General features: G+C 44.9%; 1 protein-coding gene across 1 annotated transcript in view; it reads right to left on the bottom strand.

The window, feature by feature from the left end:
• ST3GAL3 (ST3 beta-galactoside alpha-2,3-sialyltransferase 3) overlaps nt 1–12501 on the bottom strand; it is a 28670-nt gene extending 16169 nt beyond the window's left edge. Inside the window, exons 1-4 of the mRNA XM_008058408.2 lie at nt 12288–12501; nt 8653–8716; nt 7683–7778; nt 7226–7412 (exon numbers count right to left, since the gene is read on the bottom strand). Of these exons, the coding sequence (XP_008056599.2) occupies nt 7226–7412; nt 7683–7778; nt 8653–8716; nt 12288–12501 (561 nt within the window). The remainder of the gene's footprint in view (nt 1–7225; nt 7413–7682; nt 7779–8652; nt 8717–12287) is intronic.
• Between the last annotated feature and the right edge of the window lie 8798 nt (nt 12502–21299).

The raw sequence follows: 21299 nt of genomic DNA, 5'->3' as shown, positions 1-21299 counted from the left end.
GGGCAATAATAGTTCCTACTTTACAGTGTTTTTGTGTTATGACAGTTAAAAATCATGCATATGATATGTTTGGCACAAAGTCAGCTCTTGTTGGCTTCTGCTGTTATTAGTCCTCAAGATGAAGTCCGAGCTCCTAGATGTGACTTTGGCTTATAAGACCCCTCACCATCTGTCCCTGCTCACTCAGTCCCATCCTCAGTCATTACCACCATATTCATGCAGGCCCATCCCGAATATCCGTGGAGTCAGGGACAAAATTTCAAATGGATGTCCACACACCACCTCTAAAATTTAGACTCTAAATATTTGAAAGTTATACATCAAACTATAATGCTGTTAAATAAAATATATTCTATCCTTCCATGAAAAACAGTCTGGAAGGCCAGGTTTGAATTTGGAATTCTGACCCTGGAGATCTGTACTGGATCAAAGTGGTGTAGGGAGAACTAGCCCCAGCCCACCTCCTGCCCCAGGTCCTATCTCACACTATAAGAAGTCTGGTATGAAGACTCCTCACTCCACACATCCAAGCACTGCTCACAGCCTCTGCAAAGTCTTGCTTGACCTTAGGGTGTGCACAGAGTTGGATCTTGCCCTCTGGAAGATGGAAGTGGACTTGGCACTGTTAGGGCATGAAACCCTGAGGACTTCAGTATGGTAATGGTTGCAAGGTGGATGGATGGGCCTGAGATGGGCATATCCCTCTTGGCCCTGCAAATTCCCCTTCACTCCATGGCAAAGGGCGTGACCAGAGCAGTTCCTGAGTGGGGCTCAGGGCAGATGCCCCTTTTTCCCAGGTCAAAGGGCAGTAGGGCACCCAGTTACACTGAATTATTTTTAATTCACTAAGTACACCACACTCTTTGCCAATGCTGTTCTCTGTACCCAAAACACTCAGGTTCATCTGGCCAATGTCAACAAGAAGAGGCTGCAGCAAGCATCCCGGCTGGGGCCTGGGGCTTACATAGGAATTCTAGAGGCCAAGAGACAAGGTGGCTGGACTCTTTTGACCAGGTGGCATCTTACCCAGGCCCTGTTGCTCTTCCCAACACACTCACTCCTGGTCCTATGGTTTGGGATTCTTCCGAGTGGGCAGACAATGCTTATTTTGCTCAGTCTCACCCCTCAGAAGGGTGACTGTCATTGTAGATAAGCACAGTGTGCCAAGTGTTGGCATGGGCACTGTCCCATTCAGTTCTTTTGCAGTATAACACATAGCACGCAGGGAAGCTTTTATGATCCCCATTTTACAGAAGAGGAAAATAAGACTCAAAGATGTGGGCCGTGGCAGAGGCAGAGACTGGTTTCAGTTCCTAACACCAAGGCCAGTGCTGCGTCCACTGACCACACCGGCAACGAAGGGGCGAGGAGAACAGCTGTGCAGGCTGGTCCAGGTGCCCGCGCCCTCGGCAGGGTTGCAGTGCTGCTGCTTTAGACTCCATCAAGTAGTGGAACCCTAACTTTCGTAATAAGCCCCTTAGGTCATTTTTAGGCTTGGCTATTATAAACAACACTATAATAAAAACCTTTGTGTGCAGCTTTTTCTTTCCTTTGGGTGATGGCTCTGGATACCAAGTGCCATTTCCTTTCCAAAAAGCTTGTCCCTATTTGTATTCCGCCCAGTAGCCTATGAGAGCACCTGTCACTGTACTCTTGCCAGCACTGAGTATTATAATTTAAACGCATTCTTTGAAAATGTGATAGGTGATAAATGGCATCCTGTTGGCTTCACATGAATTTTTCTGACTACTGGGAAGGTTCAACATATTTGTCATTTACTAGTTCTATATTTGTGATCTGCTCAGCCTCCTGCCCATTGTCTGCTGGTATTCCAATGGTCTTGTTAATAACAACCTTTTGTCTGTCATATTTTCTAAACATGTTTTTCAAAGTATTGAGTTACAGTCTTTTTTGTGTGCTAACTTAGTTTAAATTCTCATATATTATCAAATTTGATTTCTAGCACGTCTCTGTGCCTTGAAAATTCTTTCCCTCCAGAAATTTGATTTCTATTCTTTCTTCAAATTCCCTTTGGTTGTATTTTTATATTTTACTTTTTAGTCCATTTGGAATTTATTTTGATGTATGCTATGAGGAGAAGGTAAAAAACCTTTTTGAAGGCTATATTTGGAAAAAAGTAATGAACAAAAAGAGGAGCCAGCTTGGGGTGGGCCATGTGATGCCAACAGACAACTGAAAGAGGCAAAGCGCCAGGGCCTGTTCAGTTCTCTCTCTTTTTTCTTTTTCTTTTTTTTTTTTATCAAGGAGAATGATCTTGGAACTGCAGAAAGAGGATCAAACATGGCTAAGAGGAAAGAGATGCTCTGGAGAGGCAAGAAAAGAGCAAAAGGATGTAAGGGGTCTGAATCTAAAAGAATGACTTCCCAGGGCAATGAAAGGAGGTGGCGGCCTAGCCAAGAGAAAAGAGGCTGCCTGAGAGTCAGGAGTTTGGGGTAGAAATCCTGACTCTCCTGGGAGGTACTACCTTACACTGGGTCTCAGTTTCCATGTTTACTTATTCGTTGATGTATGCCAACTATGCTTCAAATGTTGCTGGAGGTGATGGGCTTATGGAGACAAACAAGACTGTTGTTGGCCTCCAGAGGCTAACGAGGAGAGCATGTCATACAGTCTTGCGAATGGGAGCAGGCAGAACACGGAGGTGTGAAATAGGACACAGCTTCTGGTATAACCAGAGGGGAGAGTAAGTGGTGAGGGCAAGAAAGAGGGACAAGAACAAGGGAGGGGTTGGAAGGGGCCAGATCGCAGAATGCTGTACTACAGAGTTCGTATTTTATCCTGTAGGCCAGTGGTTCTCACACTTGAGCCTGTATCTGAATGACCCAGAGAACTCATTAAAACAAACTGCTAGGCCCACCCCCAGAGTTCCTCATTCAGAAGGTCTAAGGTGGGCCCTCCCCAACAATGTACTTCTGCCAAGTTGCCAGGTGATATTGATTCTGCTGGTATGAGAAGGAACTTTGAGAACCATTGAATCTAGGTGTTAAGCAGGAGAATGAAGCAACCAGATGGACACTTGAGGAAGATTCTTTTGATTGCAGATGTGGAGAATGGTTTGGAGGGAGACCTCATTGGAGGCAGGAGACAGGAAGCTGCTGAAATGATCCATGCCAGATATTTTTAGAATGGAGAATCAAAGATGTGCAGACTAAATGGTTGAATATGGATGGCAAAAGAGATGGTGGAATCAAGGATGGCCCCCAGGTTTTTGGCTGTGAGCTTGTAAGAAACAGGGACGATCCCTAGAACCCAGTGCTATGCCCAGGACACAGTAAATGCTCACTGGATATCTGCTGGCAAGCTATTCCTTTACAGGGAGGGCAGAGTCCACTGAATCTAGAATCAGAAGGTCACAGCCAGTAGAGGGATCGGTTTGAAAGCCAGGCCAGAGAGGCCGAGAATAGAAGGGGAAACAAGGAGACGCTGGGACAGATGATGACTCTTCCCAGAGATTTAAATGAGAAGGAAAGGAGAGATGGTAACAGAAGTTATAGGGAAGGCTTTTATTTTTAAGGTGAGAGAGCACTGAACAAATTTATAGATGTGAGAGGTGGCTTCAGTAAAGAGGTGAGAAAGGAGACAAATGAGCGAAGACAGTTCCTGAGAAAGTGAGAGGAGAGGGCATCCAGGGCACAGGAGAGTGCTGACCCTTTGTAGGGAGGCAGAGGAGAGATGTTGGAGGAAGGAATTAGTTTGGGGACTGTCTTTTCCACTAGACTGTGAGCTACTTCGGGCCAGGAACAGTGCTCAGTTTGTCCTTGTATTTATTCCCCAGGGCCAGTGCAGAGCTGGCACAGAGGATCCCTCACTCTGGTGAACGAGAGAATGCATGGGGATGACTACAGAGGCACTTCTGAGCAGACTTGCTGCCTCCTCCTACCAGGGACTTACACACAGCTGCACCCTGTCTCCCTGGCTCCACCCTTCCTCCCAACCTCCGCATCACCACTTGCCTGTCCACTGGTGCGCTTCTGAGCTGCCCTGAATACACATGGCCTTCTGGTAGCTTCTACACCTGCTTGCTGGGATCTGGGAGATAAAATGCCTTTTTGTAATTTGTTTAGTTATTGGAGCTACTGTCCAGTGAATCAGGAACCCAAATAGCTACAAATGGTGAAGGGAGAGTTCCCAGATGGATGAGGAAAGTACGGCCAGCCCTGGCATGGGTTGCTTTCTGGGTTGTTTGGTCTTCCTTTCCCACATCTTTCCCCTTTCCATATTCTATTAGGACTCCTGGGTACCAGGAAGTCACATGCTGTAAGTGGCTGCTCACACACCAAGTGGCAGGCAGCAGCTGTGACTGAGGCCTAATACGTGTTCTAGCCCTGCTCAGTCAGGCCTTGGTTCCAGAACACAGAGCTGCCTCCTGCCAGACTTCTCAGGTGAGCCTCCAGACCAGTGCAGAGAGCTCTCCAGCAGCCCAGAGGCTATGTGGTTAGGAGTGGGTCAGGCCTGTGGCTAGGTCCCTGTGTCAGGACACCAGACAGGAAGGGACTTGGAAAAGCAGCCTCTCTCACATTTACCTGGGTCCCAGCTGCCACAGAAGTGAAGTAGAGCATGGGAGAGGTCCTGGGAATGCATTAGCCTTGGGCATGGGTTGGGGAAGAGCACTAAAGAGACCTCTGGGGCAGCAGAAGGACCTGGGAAGGTCCAGCCTAGGTGATGGGGAGGGTAAGGCTGGGGGCATCACCGGCATTCCTCTGGCATCTCACTCTTAAGGCCCAAATTACCTTTGTTTTTATCTTTAGAGACAGGGTCTAGCTCTGTCATCCAGGAATACAGTGGCATGATAACAGCACACTGCAGCCTTGAACTCCTGGGCTCAAGCAGTCCTTCTGCCTCAGCCTCCCAAGCAGCTAGGATTATAGGCACACCACTCCACCTGCTAATTTTTCATTTTCTGTAGAGATGGGATCTTGCGATGTTGTCCAGGCTGGTCTTGAACTTCTGGTCTCAAGCAATCCTCCCGCTTCAGCCTTCCAAAGTGCTGGGGCTACAGGTGCGAGTCACCATGGTTGGCCCCAAATTATCTTTAAATTTGGAGCCAAAGAAAGCTCACAGCACTTCAGAGGACTCTTCCCTGTATCCTTTCTCCTCTTCCCACTCACACCCCCACCCACCCTAAGGAGTTCTCACTAACACGAGGCTGGCCCTAGATCCCTGTGCATGACCAGGATGGACACAGGCATTAGCAAGGGTGATTCTGTGCCTGAACACACCCCATACTTCTTCATCCCACTGCTCTGGTACCTTGAATCTGCCTGCCACTACGGCCAGGCCAGCCCAGGCAGAGAGCTTCTTGGTCTTCCCAGGAAAAGCGAGGCCCTGCTGACTGCTTCCTGAGTGGCCTCCGACTCTAGCTGGCTTCCTTCCTTTTCTTCTTTCTTTCCTTACTCCCTTAGATGAATTGTAAGAGCCTTGAATTAACTGACCCCGATGTTCTTGGGAGGAACATGTGATAACACCCAACTGACTGGCTCTAGCCCACCCTTTGTCCCACCCCTTTGGCCTGGCCTTCTTTGGACTACCTGGCTTTTCCCAGTCTACCTGGCAAGAAGCAGGAACCAGTGTCTGAGCCAACTCCAGATCATTTATGATGACTGGGCACTGAGTGGGAAAACCAATGGGAACATGCCTTGGCCCTGGGGAGCTCCTGCCTTGAAGGCAGCACTGGCAGGTGACCAGGGGCAGAGGGAAGGATGTGCCAGGAGGTACTGGGCAGATGGGTGGAAGGCCAGGCCAGAGAAAGCAGCTCTCAGGCTCACTGGGCTTCACCAAGGTAGATCCCATTACTGCCTTAAAAGTTCCTATTTGTGACCCTAATTCTATTACCCTCAAGGCAGAGAAGGGCTCTGAGGACACTGGAATCTCAGGCCTCAAGTGTGTCTCCCTGAGCTCCCATTCTCTGCTTGGTTTGCATGGGCAGTGGGCTTGCTTGGAGGTGGGGCTGGCTAAAGCCAAATGATCACTCTGCTGCCTAGCCCTTTCCTTCCCTTTGGGGAGCTGGAAGGGACCCAGCAGAGCCCAGCTGCCTCATTTAGCCTGGTTGAGATGGGCTCTCCTTCCCCACTGTCCCACCTACCTAAATTTCTGGACCTGACTTCTGTCTTCTCTCTTACTTGCTACCTACTTGAACTCCCTGCACTTGGCCTTGCTTGGGAAAGAGCTATGGAGTTAAACCACATCAAACTGAGATCCCCACAGGCAGGGTAAGTTGTTCCCACCCCCAACTCTTCTGTAAACCTCCAGAAAGAACAACCAGCTTCTTACTGTAGGCGGAGGCTGTCTGTCATCATCCTTCTCTGGAAAGAGGCTTGGGTACTGGAAGATGAATGGCCTGAGTGCGCAGTACCCCTCTTCTGGGGCCGCTGGTGACAGTTGGTTGAGGGAAACAGGGGATGGACCCAGACAAGTTGGTGAGTGTCCCTGTAGGCCCAGGACTGGGAAATAGAGGCCGCCAGAGGAGACTCAGTGGGTGGTCTACTAAAGAACAGGCAGAACCCTACTCTGCCACATAAGTTCCCTAAAGAAATGGGCCGAGATCCTTCCCTCCCTAGAACAAAAAGTACAGAATCTGATCATTCCCAAGGAGTAGAACCAGACTCAATGGCAGGCTGGGGACCCAGTTACAGGTCAGTGGTAAAAGTACAAAATGGAGAGACCAGTACTTATAAGTTTGGGAGCTGGTATTCTCAAGTTGAGGGCTGCAATCGCTGCAGAATGGCTCCAGGGCCTAAATTAGGCCTTCCTTCCTTGGCTGAGACAGAGGCCAGAACCCATATGACTGGAGTCAGAGAGACTTCACAGGGGGTCAGAAGAAGGTAGAGGAGACAGTTACAAGGTCAGGGCAGAAGAGTGATACTGAAGCTGGCCATAGAGGCAAAGTTTTACTTACTCAGGGATCTAGGGCCAGAGAAAGGTCCCTGGGGATGTTTGGGTCTGGTCACAGAAGGCTAAGAAAGGACCAGCCCCTGGGTATCTGAAGGCAGGTGGCAGATATCAGGCATACTGGCTCCAGGAGTCTGGCCAGTAACCCTGGCATCTTTTGGTGTTTCTGTCTCTTCGTTGCATTTGGTCATTAATGCTACTTTTGAAAGGTCCTACTTGTTCTCTGCTGGGTTCCAAGGGAGGGACTGCTGGGTTCCAGAGAAGGCCAGGGCAAGGTTGGGGCAAGAGGGAAGGAGCTGGTGCCAGGGGGGCTCACCACTCTCTCCTTGTAGACGATGTACTTCAGCCACTTGAAGTCCTGCCACTTGAAGCCAGCAAGGACAAAGAGAGAATCACGCTCGTATTGCTCAGGCCTCTGCATGGCGCCCTCAGGGTAGGTGATGCGTAGTGTTGTTTTGCTGCCCACATCCTTCTCAAAGCCTTTCACTGGTGCTGAGTTCAGTCTACAGAGAACAGGGCCAGTCAGAGCCTGCCCCGGGCCTGGGTTTGGGGAGGCCGCATGACCCCAGAACACCCCAGGTGCAGAGAATGGGAATCCAAGCCACCTGGTATCATCTACTGTTCATTCCAAAGCCCTCCAACCCATGGTTCCTGGGCTTCTGTTGACCTCCGGCCCAACTGGCCAGATGGACAGACAGTTTTCAATGGGTTCAGGGCTTGGGGTTTGGGTCAGGACACTCAGGTGCCAACAGGTGCTGCTTTGGGGAGCTCACCTGACCACAATGTCAAAGTCGTCAATTCGTGACCCCAGAGACTTGTTGGCAAGGACACCTCCATTGCCTACGATGATGCAGCGGCGGCAGTGGAGGCTGGGAGGAGAGAGGTGGAGATCTCTATGGAAAGCTGCCCACCGGCTCTCTTCCTCTGGCCCTTTGGCATGTGACCCCATGCCCTTAGCTAGGATCAGGCTGGGATAGAGGAGGAAGACCCATGGGCAGTTCTGGCAGCATTTCTGAGAGGAGGCCAGACCACACTGTGGGTAGCTGGGCTCCGGGACTCTCTGGCTTCCCTGATCCCTGACATCTCCCAAGGAAAATGGGTGTGGAAAGGCTTGGATGCCAGACCGAGGTGGTGAAGAGAGGCTCTGATAAGAAGGCATTCTAGGATAAAAGTCCCTCAGGGGTCAGTGGGTTTTACATAGCCTTCAGGGGAGAGGGAAAAGTGGGCAGAGCTTGAGGCTATGCCAGGAAAACAACAGCAGGGGAAAAGGACTGGAGGCTCTGGAACTCAAGGCTCAGCTTATTTTCAACTCAGAAGCCCCCTGGCTCCCAGTGGCCACCAGGGAGCCTGTCCATTTTGCTTCATTCACCCCGACTGTGGGGTGTCCCTGCTTTAGGGTCTGTTGGTTTCAGAGCTGTCACTGCCTCTTGGACTTAAGCCCTGCCTCCTTTACCTGTCCCCACCAACCAGACTCTCAGTTCCATTGATGGGCTAATCCCAGCCCCAGTGTCTGCTGGTCTTCCCCTCAAATCTCTGATGTCTGAAGACTGGGTGTCTTGCCTAGTGCTGCCAGCCCACAGGGTGCAAATTCAGTGGATGGTGCCACTTATCTGATCCACCCACCCTGTGTGTGTACCATGTGTGCGTGTGTGGGTATGCTGGAGAGTCTGCCTGTGGCCAGGGGTGGCCTCTGCACATACCATGCAGGGCAGGGGGCAGGGGGCTGGGCAGCCAGTGGCTCACCTGTCCAAGGCAGGGGTCAGGCGGTACTCTTTGGTGACTGACAGGATGGCTTTGATCAGACTGTCTGTGGACAGAGAAGGGAGGTTCCTGTTAGAAGGTCACTTAAGTTTCTGTAAAATGTTTGCCAACAATCCTACTTGAAGGCGCAAGTTCCTACAGTGAAGGTGCAAGTGGGAGATGGGGCTCTGGATACGTGTTGGGTTGGACCACTGTTCTAACTCTCTCCTTGGGAAAGGAGATGGAGGCAGGCAAACGGGCAGGCATATCTCCTCCAGGAGACCGTTCTTAACCCAGGCAGATAGGTTCTTTCCCAGGGCTTCTTCACCCTTCTTGGGAGACTCATCTGGTTTTCTGAGGCTCTGCAGTCAGGTCCCCAGACGTGCATCCCTTGGCCAGGGCCTTGCCTGGGAGCTGGAGCATCTCAGTCTCCCCCAGAGTGGGAGGACCCACTCAGAGATAGAGACCACATTGTGCTCACCTCTGTGTCCCCACCAAGCAGACACCAGGAAACAAATGAGAAGACACCCCATGGTTGAAGAGCTCATCCAGGCAGATCTCTGGCCTCATTTTCTGATACTGTCTTCCCCTCACTTCCTCTCTCTCACATTGCCAGTCTCTAATCTTGCTCTTTGCCAGGCTGGCTTGTTTACCCGTTCACTCCATGAGCCTGGCATCTATCCACCTGCACTCCACTTAGCAAGGACCCCCGTGACCTCTGTGCTCTTCGATCTTGTGCCCACTCTTTGGACCTCATCCTCCTGGCCTCTCTTTGACTTTGGCAATGATAATTGCTCTCCCTTCAAACTCTTGTATAACAAGAACATTATAAGGTATAATGTATAACAAGGGCATTGGCTTTGGAGTCAAATCTTGGCTGTGCTTCTTAAGAGCCCTGTGACTTTATATACATTACTTACTTTCTTTGAGCTCTGGTTTGCTCATCTCTGAAATGAAGATAATTTCTATTTTGCAGAGTTGTTAGGAAAATAAACGATAATATACATAAAGACCTAAAGGTAACATAAATTGGTACCACCACATGGAGAGCATCTTAATAATATCAAATAATGATACAGATGTGCATAGACTAAGATCCTACAACCATACTTCTAGGTGTAGAGCACTGAGAAGCTTACACATTTGCTCAAGGAGACTTGTGCAAGAGTGTTCATGCCAAACTGTAATATCAAAACATGGGAGGCAACCTGAATGCCCACCAGAGGAAAACAGATCCAGTGTGGTGCATGGAATACTACATAGTAGTTTAAAAAAAATCAGTGACCTAGAGCTATATGGGGGGACCCCAACAACCTGGAAATTATTTATTAAAATCATGTATTTATTCTTACATGTTTAAACTTCAGTCAACTTCAAAGTACTCTCCGTTTGATACAATACACCTATCAAAACACTTTTTCCACTGCTCAAAACTGTTTTTGAATTAGTCCATTTTGATGCCTTTTATGCTTCTGCTATTTTTTTGCTTCACTTCTTTTCACATTGGCAAAAAGTTTCCCTCTGAGGACTTTTTTCAACAGGGAAACAAAAAAAGTTTCTCAGGGTGAGATTGGGTGAATAGAGAGGGTAGGGCACAGGGGTCTTGCAGTTTTGGGTCAGAAACTGCTGAGTACCCAGTGCAGTGTGGGCAGGTTGCTCAGGTTGCAAATGTGTTGAAAGTATCTAAAAAAACCAAAAAATTCACTGAAGCTGAACATAGACTCTCACAACAACACCAAATGGCACCCTGATGCAAATGGATTCCTAGAATACTTATCTAGCAGGTAAAGCCTGTACTATAAGGGGCCCGCCCTCCAAAAAAATAATTCTGGTATTTTTTGGGTCCCTCCTCATATATGAACCAATATTGATAAATCTCAATACATAAGTAAAAAAAATTATATACATATACATATATATATATAAAGAGCACACACATATATGCACATATGACACTACTGTAAAGTTTAAAGACATGTAAAATTAATACTGTATTTTTCATGGATATATAACTATGCAGTAAAAACATATAAACATAGGAATACTAACACTAAAACCAGAATAATGGCTTCCTGGGGAAGGAGGAGAACAGAATGGGAGGGACTATACAGAAGCTTTAATTCTGTCTCATGTTTTATTTCTTAAGAAGGGTAGAAAGTGCACTAGTGCTCATCGCATTATTCTTAATACTTTTCTATATGTCTGAAATATTTCATGTAAAGAATGTCTCCAAAATTAAAAATAACAAACATAAGTAGTGAGAAAGAGGAGGTAGAAGGCACAGCTAATCTTTCCAGAAGTTGAGTGAGAATGGGGAAACAAACCTTTAAGGAATGTTCTATGCTAAGTACCTTCAGATATACCTCATGGTGGGCTTCAGGGAAAGCCACAGATTCCCTCCTTTTCCCTCCTCCAATTTCACCTTTAAGGAAAAGCATATTGCTACTAATTGTCTAGAGTCAAAGATATAGATTGGGTTTTGTTTTCAAGGAGGATAACTTTAGCAGAAAGGACACGGGTGACCTGGTATTTTCTTCCTGCAGGCCAACGGGCTCTGTATCAGTCTTTCCTGGCTTTTGCAGGTGTACCATCAGAGTCTTGAGTGAGGATTTAAGAGAAAAAAATGGCTTGGCTACCTGAACCCAGAGAAAAGAGTTCTTCACATGGCTCAACCCAACCCATCAGACTTGTCCTTGTAGGTTTGAGGTCAAAGCTCCAGTTCAGCAGTGCTTGCCACTGTCTTCTTTTCATGTGAGCAGGCCAGTTAAGTAAGAAGGTTCAGGTATTCCTGAGTCTCCCAAACAAATGATATTACCTATTTAACAGTTATTTTATTTAATTTTGACCACAAGCTCACATAATAGTATTAGTCACTCCATTTAACTGATTAGCAAGCTAAAACACAGACTGGTTAAGTAACTTGTCTGAGGTCACAGCTAGTAAAGAGGCAGTATGGGGATCTGAACCCTCTATGTCTGACCCTAAAGCCCAGATTCTTTTCCACCATGCCATTAAATAGCACAGGAATTTGACAAAGAAGCAGAACTGCTAAACTGTTAGGGATGGGAGGGAAAGTCTGAAGTTAGGAGGGAACTGTGTGGGTAAGGTACCTAAGGCAGTGGAAGGGGAAAGTGTCTGATAGTAGGGGGGACAGTTAGTCTTGAACAGGATAAGAAGGACAGGAGGAGAGACTAGGTTCTGGTGAAAAACATTAGGAGGGGCTGATGGAGGAGCCTGGGGGGCATTCCTGGGGAATGGCCTGTGTTTCCTCTGGGAATTTCCCTATCATACCTGTGTTCCAGCAATTTTTGTGCTCTCATGGCTCCACAGACTTCCCTCACTAGGGCCCTTACTGTCCTGCACTGAGTAACTATCTCCACTAGACTGGAGAGTCTTGAGGAGAGGAACCAAATCTGTCTACTTCAGTGTTGTATACCTAGCCCCTGATGGGCCCTGAGTAAATATTCTACTAAAAAAGTAAAAAGGAAGGAAGGGAAAGAGGGAGAGAAGGTATTGCTGAGAGTGAAAGATGGATGGATCCTCAGCATGGAGACTTCTGAGGCTATAGCCTTGTCTTGAAGGCCAGGGAGACAGTCTGGGGGATAAGACATTAATGTAGGTCAGGGTTCCCAACATACCTTGACCTTTGATCCCAAAAGGCGGCACAAACTCCCGAATCCTAGTCCACTTGCGAAAGGAGTCGTCCAGGAACATGGGTGCTGGCTTGGAGAACCTGGAATACGATAGGCAGTTGAGGATCACAAAAACAAAACAGGCTGGAGTACTGGTCGTCTTGTCTGGGTGTCCGTGTGGCTGTGGATCTGCTGGAAGCCACCCTCCACATTCTGACATACTGCCCCTACCCCAGCCTGCTCACTGGGTAGCTGCTGGGGAGTTTGACAGATCTTGCTCAGAAAAGCCAAGTCTGAGGGAGCAGGCCTGGTCAGTCTTTATTTGGCCAGCTGTAGGAGTACAGAGACAAGATTTTCTTAGCAAGATTCAATTTCTCAGAGCTGGAAGCTCTCTGGACGGTTATCTAGGCATCCATCAAATAGTCACTGCTGCCCACACTGTTCCTGCAAGCTGGGAACATTGAGATGAGACACGGCCCAGATGAGCAGAAAAATAAAAATATAGCCAGTGCCAGGAGACTGAATTCTGGAAGGTAGACCACCCAGGGTGAGGAAGAAGGAGAATTCATGATGAGAGGGCAAAGCAGGTCAAAAGCTTCAGGAGACAGAAGTTTGGTAGTGAAGAGAAAGAAAAAAGCAGAGTCCTAGATAACAGGGCTGAGAGGAAAGGTTTCAGAGCAGTAGGAACTTCAGTGCGTTTGCTGTTGGAGAGAAGGCAAGAGGGAAGGTTAAGCTTCTGTGGAGGTGGGAAAGAACCCAGTTTCAGAGGAAGGGTTGCTTTGGCCTGAAGGAGAGATGGGAAAGAAAGGGGAGGGAGGGGGTGAAGTGATGCTGAGTTGGGAGAAAGGAAAGGTGAGTCTCACTCTTCTTGGGCAGGGCAGGGGCAGGTTTGGGGAGGAAGGAATGAAGTCAGAAGTGAGGGAGAAGGTACAAAAGGAATTAAGCTCTTCAGAGATGCCTGGAGAACACAACTTCACATGGACCCTAGTACCTGGCCTTGAGACTTTTTCAGGGCACCTGTTGGCCCCAGAGACGCTGAGGCTTTTGCTGTGGGCCTGTTTGGGACCTTCCTGATCAAGAATGACTGCATAGGGGCCTGGGCCACAGAGGCTCTGTCTTTTTTTTCTAACTCAACCCAAATCAGCCGACTGAATAAATGGAGGCTGGAGAGGCCCTCCAAGTCCAGAAGCTAGAGCTTATCCCTTCTAATGGGCTATAACCACAAGCATCTATTTTTCATCCCCATCATCACGAACACCATTATAACCACCATTCCCAGGAGGAATACCATCACTAATCACTCGGAGTTCTAACTATTAGAGATTTTAATGTGAACTTGAAAGAGGCAGAAAACTTTCAGTACTGGTCCCTCCCCTATCACTCTTGCTAGGAAGGAGATGTCAACACTTGGGAGCACTGAACTGGGTCCCAGCAACTGAATCACTGCACTTCCCCCCTCTGTAGAAGGGTAATGCATATTTCTTGTACCTAGTAAATTAATATATTTAATGTTTTACTAGAGGCACTGAAGATCCTGGCTATACGTAATATCAAAGAAAACAAGGTCCCTGGATAAACTGGCATGAGGAACCTTTCCCTTTGTGTCAGGACTGAACTTAAAAATTATTGTATAGTTTCTCAGAGTCAAGCATGGATAGGATTTTATCTGCTTCCCAATATGTACTGGATGCTTTGTGATCTAGCCAAATAAAATCCTGTGATCTAGCCAAATGATCTCAATATATTTTTTCCTTTTCCTCCTGATGATTAGAAAGCTTATTATATTGATTTCTACTTTTAAAGACAGCTTTTTTGGTGTATAACCTGTGTAACATAGTTTTTATGTAGTTATGTGTTAGTTTTAGAAAAAAATACAGATAAGCACACTCACAAACTTAAAATACCCATAATCCTACAACACAGAGGCAATCAACCTTATGGTATGTATCCAAACTGATTTTCCTTCTCTCATATTATTGTGTAGACTACTTCATAAACTGCCTTTCTCCTAATAATCAGACTGAGTCAAACCACAAAAGTCGTAAACTGCTGGTAACAACACGAAAAGACTCAAAAAAGCAAAATGTCAGGGAATGGACAAATGAAAATATGACAAAAAAGCAAGAGTTGCCAAATTATTAATGGCCCAAAAAAGTTCACAGGACAGATCATAGCAAAAAGTATTCAGTGGACCTGATAAGTTTCTTAAAAATCTTTGCCTCTAGTGTGCAATCTGTTCATTTCTTGCTTTTATCATCTGTTTTAAAACACCATTCACCTTGCCTCTTTCTTTTACCAGGTCTGTATGTTGTGGATATTTTTCTGTAGCTTCTCTTTTTATTCCTTAAAAGACTGAGCCAGTACCCCTCTAACATTTCTTTCTGCTAGCTGGGTGCACTTCTTTGCAAAGGGTGCTCCTTTTTCCTCCTGTGTATATATTTTTAAAACTTTTCATTATGAAAAATTTTACACATACAAAAGTAGAAAAAGTAGTACACTGAACACCCTACCCTGTATCCATCATCCAGATTCAACAACTTTCCATCATGGTCGATTTGGTTTCTTTTATACCTCGTTCACTTCTTTTCTGTAGTATTTTTTAAATTTCTAGAAATTATGCCATCTCATCCATAAACGGTTTCAGCATTAATTTCAGACAAGATCAGGCACGTTCAGGGTGGTATGGCCATAGACAGCATTAATTTCTAAAAATCAGGACACCTTCAATAACTCTCTTAAAAACATGATCACACCTAAAAGTTTAACAATAATTTCTTAATAGCAATAAATATTCAATCAGTTTTTAGTTCTCTCCTATTGTCTCATTAATGTTTATTGTTCTTATTTATTTTAATAGTTGGTTTGCTTGGATAAGAAGAGAAGCATGAACCATACATTTTATCTGAGCTCCATATCTGTTTTAAATCTATAGGTTTCCTCCTCTCTCTTTTTCCCCTTAACATTTGTTGCTAAGGAAAATGAATTATTTGTCCTGCAGAGTGACCTGCATTCCACATTTTCCCAATTGCATTCCAATCCTGTTCAGTATGTTCCACACAGTGGTGGTTAGATAGGATTCAATCTTTGGGCAAGAAGACTTAATAGACAGTCTTCCATGGTGCCCTCAGGAGGAACATATGCATGGGTGCTCCTCTGTGATGTAAAGATTGAGCTCTGGGCACAAGTGTTCTTGGCTGGAGCTGATACATTTCTCAGCAGCTCTGCACAGAATGCTTGTAGCAGCCGCTAGGGATCACTGCCTGGATCCATTCTTTCTTTAGGAGATGACAGAATACTTCTTCAAATGTTCTCTCACCAACTCTTTGGTTATCCCAAGGTACTGGTAATACAGGAAAGATGAGATAAATGCTTGATTTTCTCTGTTTACCAATTTTTGGAATAATAAGCTGATTCCTTAGCACCCTTCAAAGGTAATTAATGAGGCTTCTCTCCCCTTTTAATCATTAGGAATTCAGACATTTTAACATATTTGATGTGTGTCAATCTACTGTAGTTTTTGTAATCATTATTTTTTTGATGCTCAGATTATACCATCTTTGGCCAGTGGAGTCTTTCAACTTGGCTCCTGTATCTTTTGGACACTCTAGTAATTTTTGATAATTTCCTGGCTTTCTTGTATAAAAAGGTGTTACAGGTTTATCTTGCACATTTCTTGCCCCTACCTGGAATCAGTTACTTTCCCAAGGAGCCCTGGTTCCTTTTAACTGGAAGTGGTATTTATAGGCCACCATCAGAGTAGCCAGGGAAGTTCATGTTGCTATGGGTTCCAAGCGTTTTCAGATGGACAAAACTAGGAAATAATTTTTTAAAGAAAAAAATATATCAGGCATTTATACTCATATTCCCAACTCAAATTTAGGATTACAAGATTTGTGCTTACCTTCTTTTTCTTTTTTAAGTAGTTTTATTGAGATAAAATTTGCATAACATAAAATTCATCTGCTTATATACCTTCTTTTATTGTATTGTATTGTAATGTATTTTTTAGATAGGGTCTCTTTCTGTTCCCCAGGCTGGAGTGCAGGGGCATGATTACAGCTTACCATAGCCTCGAACTCTTGGGCTCAAGTGATCCTCTTGACTCAGGCTTCCAAGTAGCTGAGACTACAGGTGTATGCCACCATGCCTGGCTAATTTTCTTCTTCTTTTTTTTTTCCTTTATAGAGATGAGGCTTCACTTTGTATTCCAGGTTGGTTTCCAAATCCTGGCCTCAAGTGGTTCTCCTGCCCCAGCCTCCCAAAGTGCTAGGATTACAGGTGTGAGCCACTGCGCCTGGTTACCTTCTTTGATTTTATATTTGTATCTCCTTTCTCTTAGGTTGACATCCTTGTTTCTTATGACATTAACACAATTCCTTATTTGCTGTATCCTAACATACACATATAGAAAATATATATAATGGCTTCAGAATAATAATACAAGCATTATGACTAACATTATCATTACTAAAAACAACTTAAGGTTTCTTTGTGGTTCTTTTCACATTAGAGTGTATTCTACCAGCAAATTCCTTTCCTCTTGCAACTTGAAATAATTCTGCTGAGTTTAATTCATCAGTAATATGCTACATGGTTAGGTTCATTTGTTTCATTTTACTTTTGCTTTTAAGGGAGAGCTTTCCCCTCATTTTAATTTAATTCTGCTTTATGATGATATAAAGCTTTGCATAGTTACCCAATGAAATTCACAAACAAAATATATTCAAAGAAGTCTAGCTTTCACATCTCTGTGTCTGCCTCCTGTTACTTCTACTCCCAAATAGTATTCGTTATTATCAGTTTTTATTTTATTCTTCTTTTGTTGTTTTTATATAAGCAAATAAGTAATACATATATTCTCTTCTTTATTCACTAAAAAGGTAACATACTATGCATACTGTTTTGCTTATTGATATTTTTTATCTAAACAATATATCCTGATGATCATTCCGATATAGTTATATACTCGATAATACTCCACTATGATTATGTATCTTATTTTATTCAATCAGTCCCCTGGGTTGTTTCCAGTCTTTTGTAAAGTACATTCTATCAATAGCGGTTACCATGAATACCTTCATGCATATGTCTTTTCTATTGGAATAGATTTCCAGCAGTGGGTTTGCTGGATCAAAGGAGAAATGTTTATCTTTAATTTTGTTCCACAATGCCAAATTTTCCTCCACAGGGATTGCACCTTTTTGCAATACCCATCAACAATGTAGTGGGACAATGCCAGGGGAGGGAGGGAGGCGGGGGCACATAATATCACTAAGGTACCTGATCCTAAACCAGGCAAAATGAGGACCAGTAGGAGGCCCAAACTGCGCCTGTATATAGACCACTTATGTATCTAATTCTGACTTGTATTCCACATCTTTAAAATAAATAAATAAAAGAAAGTTCCATTCCCCCAACCCCAGTGTCACCAACAGAGTATACTGTCAAACATTTCAATTTTGCCATTCTGATAGGAAACAAATAGTATCTTGCTGACATTTTAATGTGAATTTCTTTTATTATGAGTGGAATTGAGCACTGCTTTACATATGGAAGGGTCATTTGAAGTTCTTTTTTTTTTTTTTTGGTAGAGATGAGATCTCGATATGTTGTCCAGCTGCTTTACATATGGAAGGGTCATTTGCAGTTCTCTTTTTTTTTGGTAGAGATGAGATCTCGATATGTTGTCCAGACTGGCCTCAAACTCCTGGGCTCAAGCAATTCACCTGCCTCGGCCTTCCAAAGTGCTGGGATTACAGGCATAAGCCACTGTACTTGGCCCGCAATTCTTTTTCTGTAAACTTCATTGATATCTTTTGCCATTTTTCTATAGGGTATTGTTTTTTTCTTCTTTTTTAAAAAAGCTTTTTATATATTAAATATACATACCTTATGATATACTTACAAATATTTCTTCTATTTTGTTTATTTATTTACTTGGGTTATAGTGTTCTCTTTTCATGCTTTTTTCCCTTCCATTTTTGCAGTAGGTGTTTTTGTTTGTTTTAATTTAAAGCAGGAGGCAGAGGCTACTGTGGTGGCCCTTAGCCTCCCACATAATAGATGTTTCTAAATGTAGTCAAATAGCTTTCCTTATTGTTTCTGGACTTTGAGTCTTAGGATAGTTTTCCTCATCCTCAGGTTATAGAGAAATTCATCTGCACTTTTTTCCTGGTACTTGTGTGTTTTCCTTTTTTACTTTTAAATCTCTGACCTGTTTTGGTTGGTATAAAGATAGGATCCAATATTGTGTATTTCCATATGACCAACAAAGGACTCTCTTTACCTGTTTTAGGACTATTCTGTGGCTTTTCTTCACCTTTCCTTAGAGATTTGCATGTTTTGGGGGCTTTTCCCTCCTGCTTTTCCCTCCTTGTACCATTAACTGTAGCCAAAGGGATTCAAGGAAGTTCTCTACTATCCCCTCATTTCAACTGTTCTGAACTCTGTCCTCCTCTTCCTCACCTTGGCCACATGCATGCCTGCAAGGTGAAAGGGATCAGGTCTCAGGATGGGAACAAGGACTTGGTATACTCCACATTCTCACACCAGTCACAGCCAGCACCAGACTTTCCCCAACATCATCCTCATCTCTATCACTGGCACATCACCAGCACCTTTATAGTCTTCCTTCATCAAGCTTTCAATAAATCATCTACCAACTCTGCCATGTTCACTGAAGACTTCAGCATCTGTCTGTCTTACATTCCATGCAAAGCCAATTCCTGCTCATTATTTTCAGAAACCTCTATGTCCTACAACTTTGGTCTTGCAGAGGACTAACTTGACTCCAGTGATTGGTATCTCCAATTCACGTCAGCCACCCAATTCCACTTTCTATCACTTTAAAAATAGTAATCTCCAATACTCTCTGAATATAACTTCCTAATATTTGATTTTCTCTTTCTTTCCTTTGCTTTCTTCACTCCTAAGTCCCTTGACTTCTATATAAACTTCTAGATCCCACCATCTCTTCAATCTCTCTCTTGCCAGAGCCACGTACCCTTGGCTCCATTGTCTTTTTATCCTATCCATTAGGCAAAACCCAACCAGAGAGATTAATCTAATCCTATACTTTTGTACCTTTTAGACTTGAGCTGCTGCAAGAACACACATGAACAAACACACATGTGCAGAGAACACACACACACACACACACACACACACACACACACACACACACACACTAACGTGGACTGATGAGCCATCACAAATTCATGGAAAGTTGGGTCCTCAACTTTGCTCAGCAGCTATCCAAGCATTCTCTTCTCTATGCCAAGCATTCTCTTCTCTATCCTTTTCTAGCTGTTTCTAAGCAGGTGTCTTTTTCTCACTTCACAGAGAAAACCAACACTGTCAGATAGTAACTTCCTCAGTTTCTTGCTTTCGTACTCACAAATCTCTCAGTCCCTGTACCTATTCTGAAATTTGGCCTCCTTACATTATCCCTGTGCCACCAATGCTGGTCTTCCCATCATGCTTTGGATCTCATTCCTGCTTGTTTCTAAGCACACTATCAGCCTCAGGTCTCTCCCATGTGAAAACAAACAATCAAACTCTGTTACCAAAGTGTCCTGGCCAGGTATCCCCTTAGCTACCAGCCTCTCCCTCATTCTTTCAAGGCAAAGCTTCCAGAAAGAGCGGTGGATGTTCTGTCTTCACTTCCTCATCTCTCATTCATTCACCAACCTAACACAATCTGCATTTTGCTCCCCTGAAACCACTGTTATATACTCTCAATCATGCACTCTCTGTAGTAGCTCCCTGAACATGTCAGTCTTCATGCATTTACACATGCAGTCTTTCTGCCTGAAATGTATACCTCTGCTCTATTTATTCCCCAAACCTCTTCTTTTTCTATTTGCCTGGAAAAATTCATTTTTATTCTTAAAAAAAATTTAATAGACATATTTAATAATACTGTGCCTATTTATGGGGAACATAGTGATATTATGATACACATAATGTACAGTGATCAGATTAATCAGCATATCCAGCATCTCAAACATTGATCATTTCTTTGGGTTAGGAACGTCCAATTTCCTCCTTCTAGCTATTTGAAACTATATACTATATTATTGTTAACTATGGTCATCCTACAGTGATACCTAGATGTAATTTTGTATACTTTTAACAAATCCCTCCTTACCTGCCCCTCCTGCCTCCCTTTCCCAGCCTCTAGTATCCTCTTTTCTACTTTTTGCTTCATTCTTATTTTCTTAAGTTTAAATGCTACTTCCTCTGGAAAGTCTCTCCCAACTCCTCCAGGTAGACTGGTATTCTTCCTTCAGTGTTCCCACTGCACTTTGTTTCAGCCCCTGCGAGGTGGCTCCATGCCTGCAGAGGCCTTGGAAGCTGAGCCGGAGGCCATAAACAACAGGAAATGTGGGGGTGGGGTGACGGTAGAGGTGGTGTATGTGTGTGTTTGTGTGAATTCTGCAGGTGGCCTGGGCAGAGCTTCATGCTACACCTGGAACAGAATCCAGGGGCTTCTGTCAAGACCAGTGTGCCAGTCTGGGGGCCAGGCCACGATGGAGTTGGCCCTTCAGGTGTGGAATGACTGGTCAGACTAGCGGGGGTGTGGGATGCCTGACCTGCTTGCCCTGGCCCAGGGGGTAGCAGGGCAGGGCAGGGCAGACTCCAACGGACAGGCCCCAGCCCGCCAGCTCTGCCAGAGCCCCAGCACGCGAGGCAGCCTCAGGATCAGGTTTCAGCAGGGTGTGTGTGAGTGCGTGAGAAGGAACAGGAGAAGGAGGAGACCAAGTTGCACTGGGACCTGCCTATCTTTTCTCCTTAGATCCTACAGCCTAGTAGTTTGGGGGCTTGGGATGCTAAAAGAACACATGCTGAGGATAGATTTGACCCCTGTGCCTTTCATAGTAAGGCTGGAATCCCAGGAGTCATGAGGCTGCATGCCTACAGTCCTAGAGACTAAGAAAGGACTGTGGCTAGGCACTGAGGTTAGTCTAACTAGCCAGGAAGGGCAACCTGGGGATCCTTCAGCTCATTTAATGCTCA

This window comes from Carlito syrichta, unplaced genomic scaffold, assembly GCF_000164805.1.
Source record: "Carlito syrichta isolate Samal-C Ts95f unplaced genomic scaffold, Tarsius_syrichta-2.0.1 Scaffold303334, whole genome shotgun sequence".
Lineage (NCBI taxonomy): Eukaryota > Metazoa > Chordata > Mammalia > Primates > Tarsiidae > Carlito > Carlito syrichta.
The sequence above is the reverse complement of the archived record's forward strand: the minus strand, read 5'-3'. Positions and strand labels throughout refer to the sequence as shown.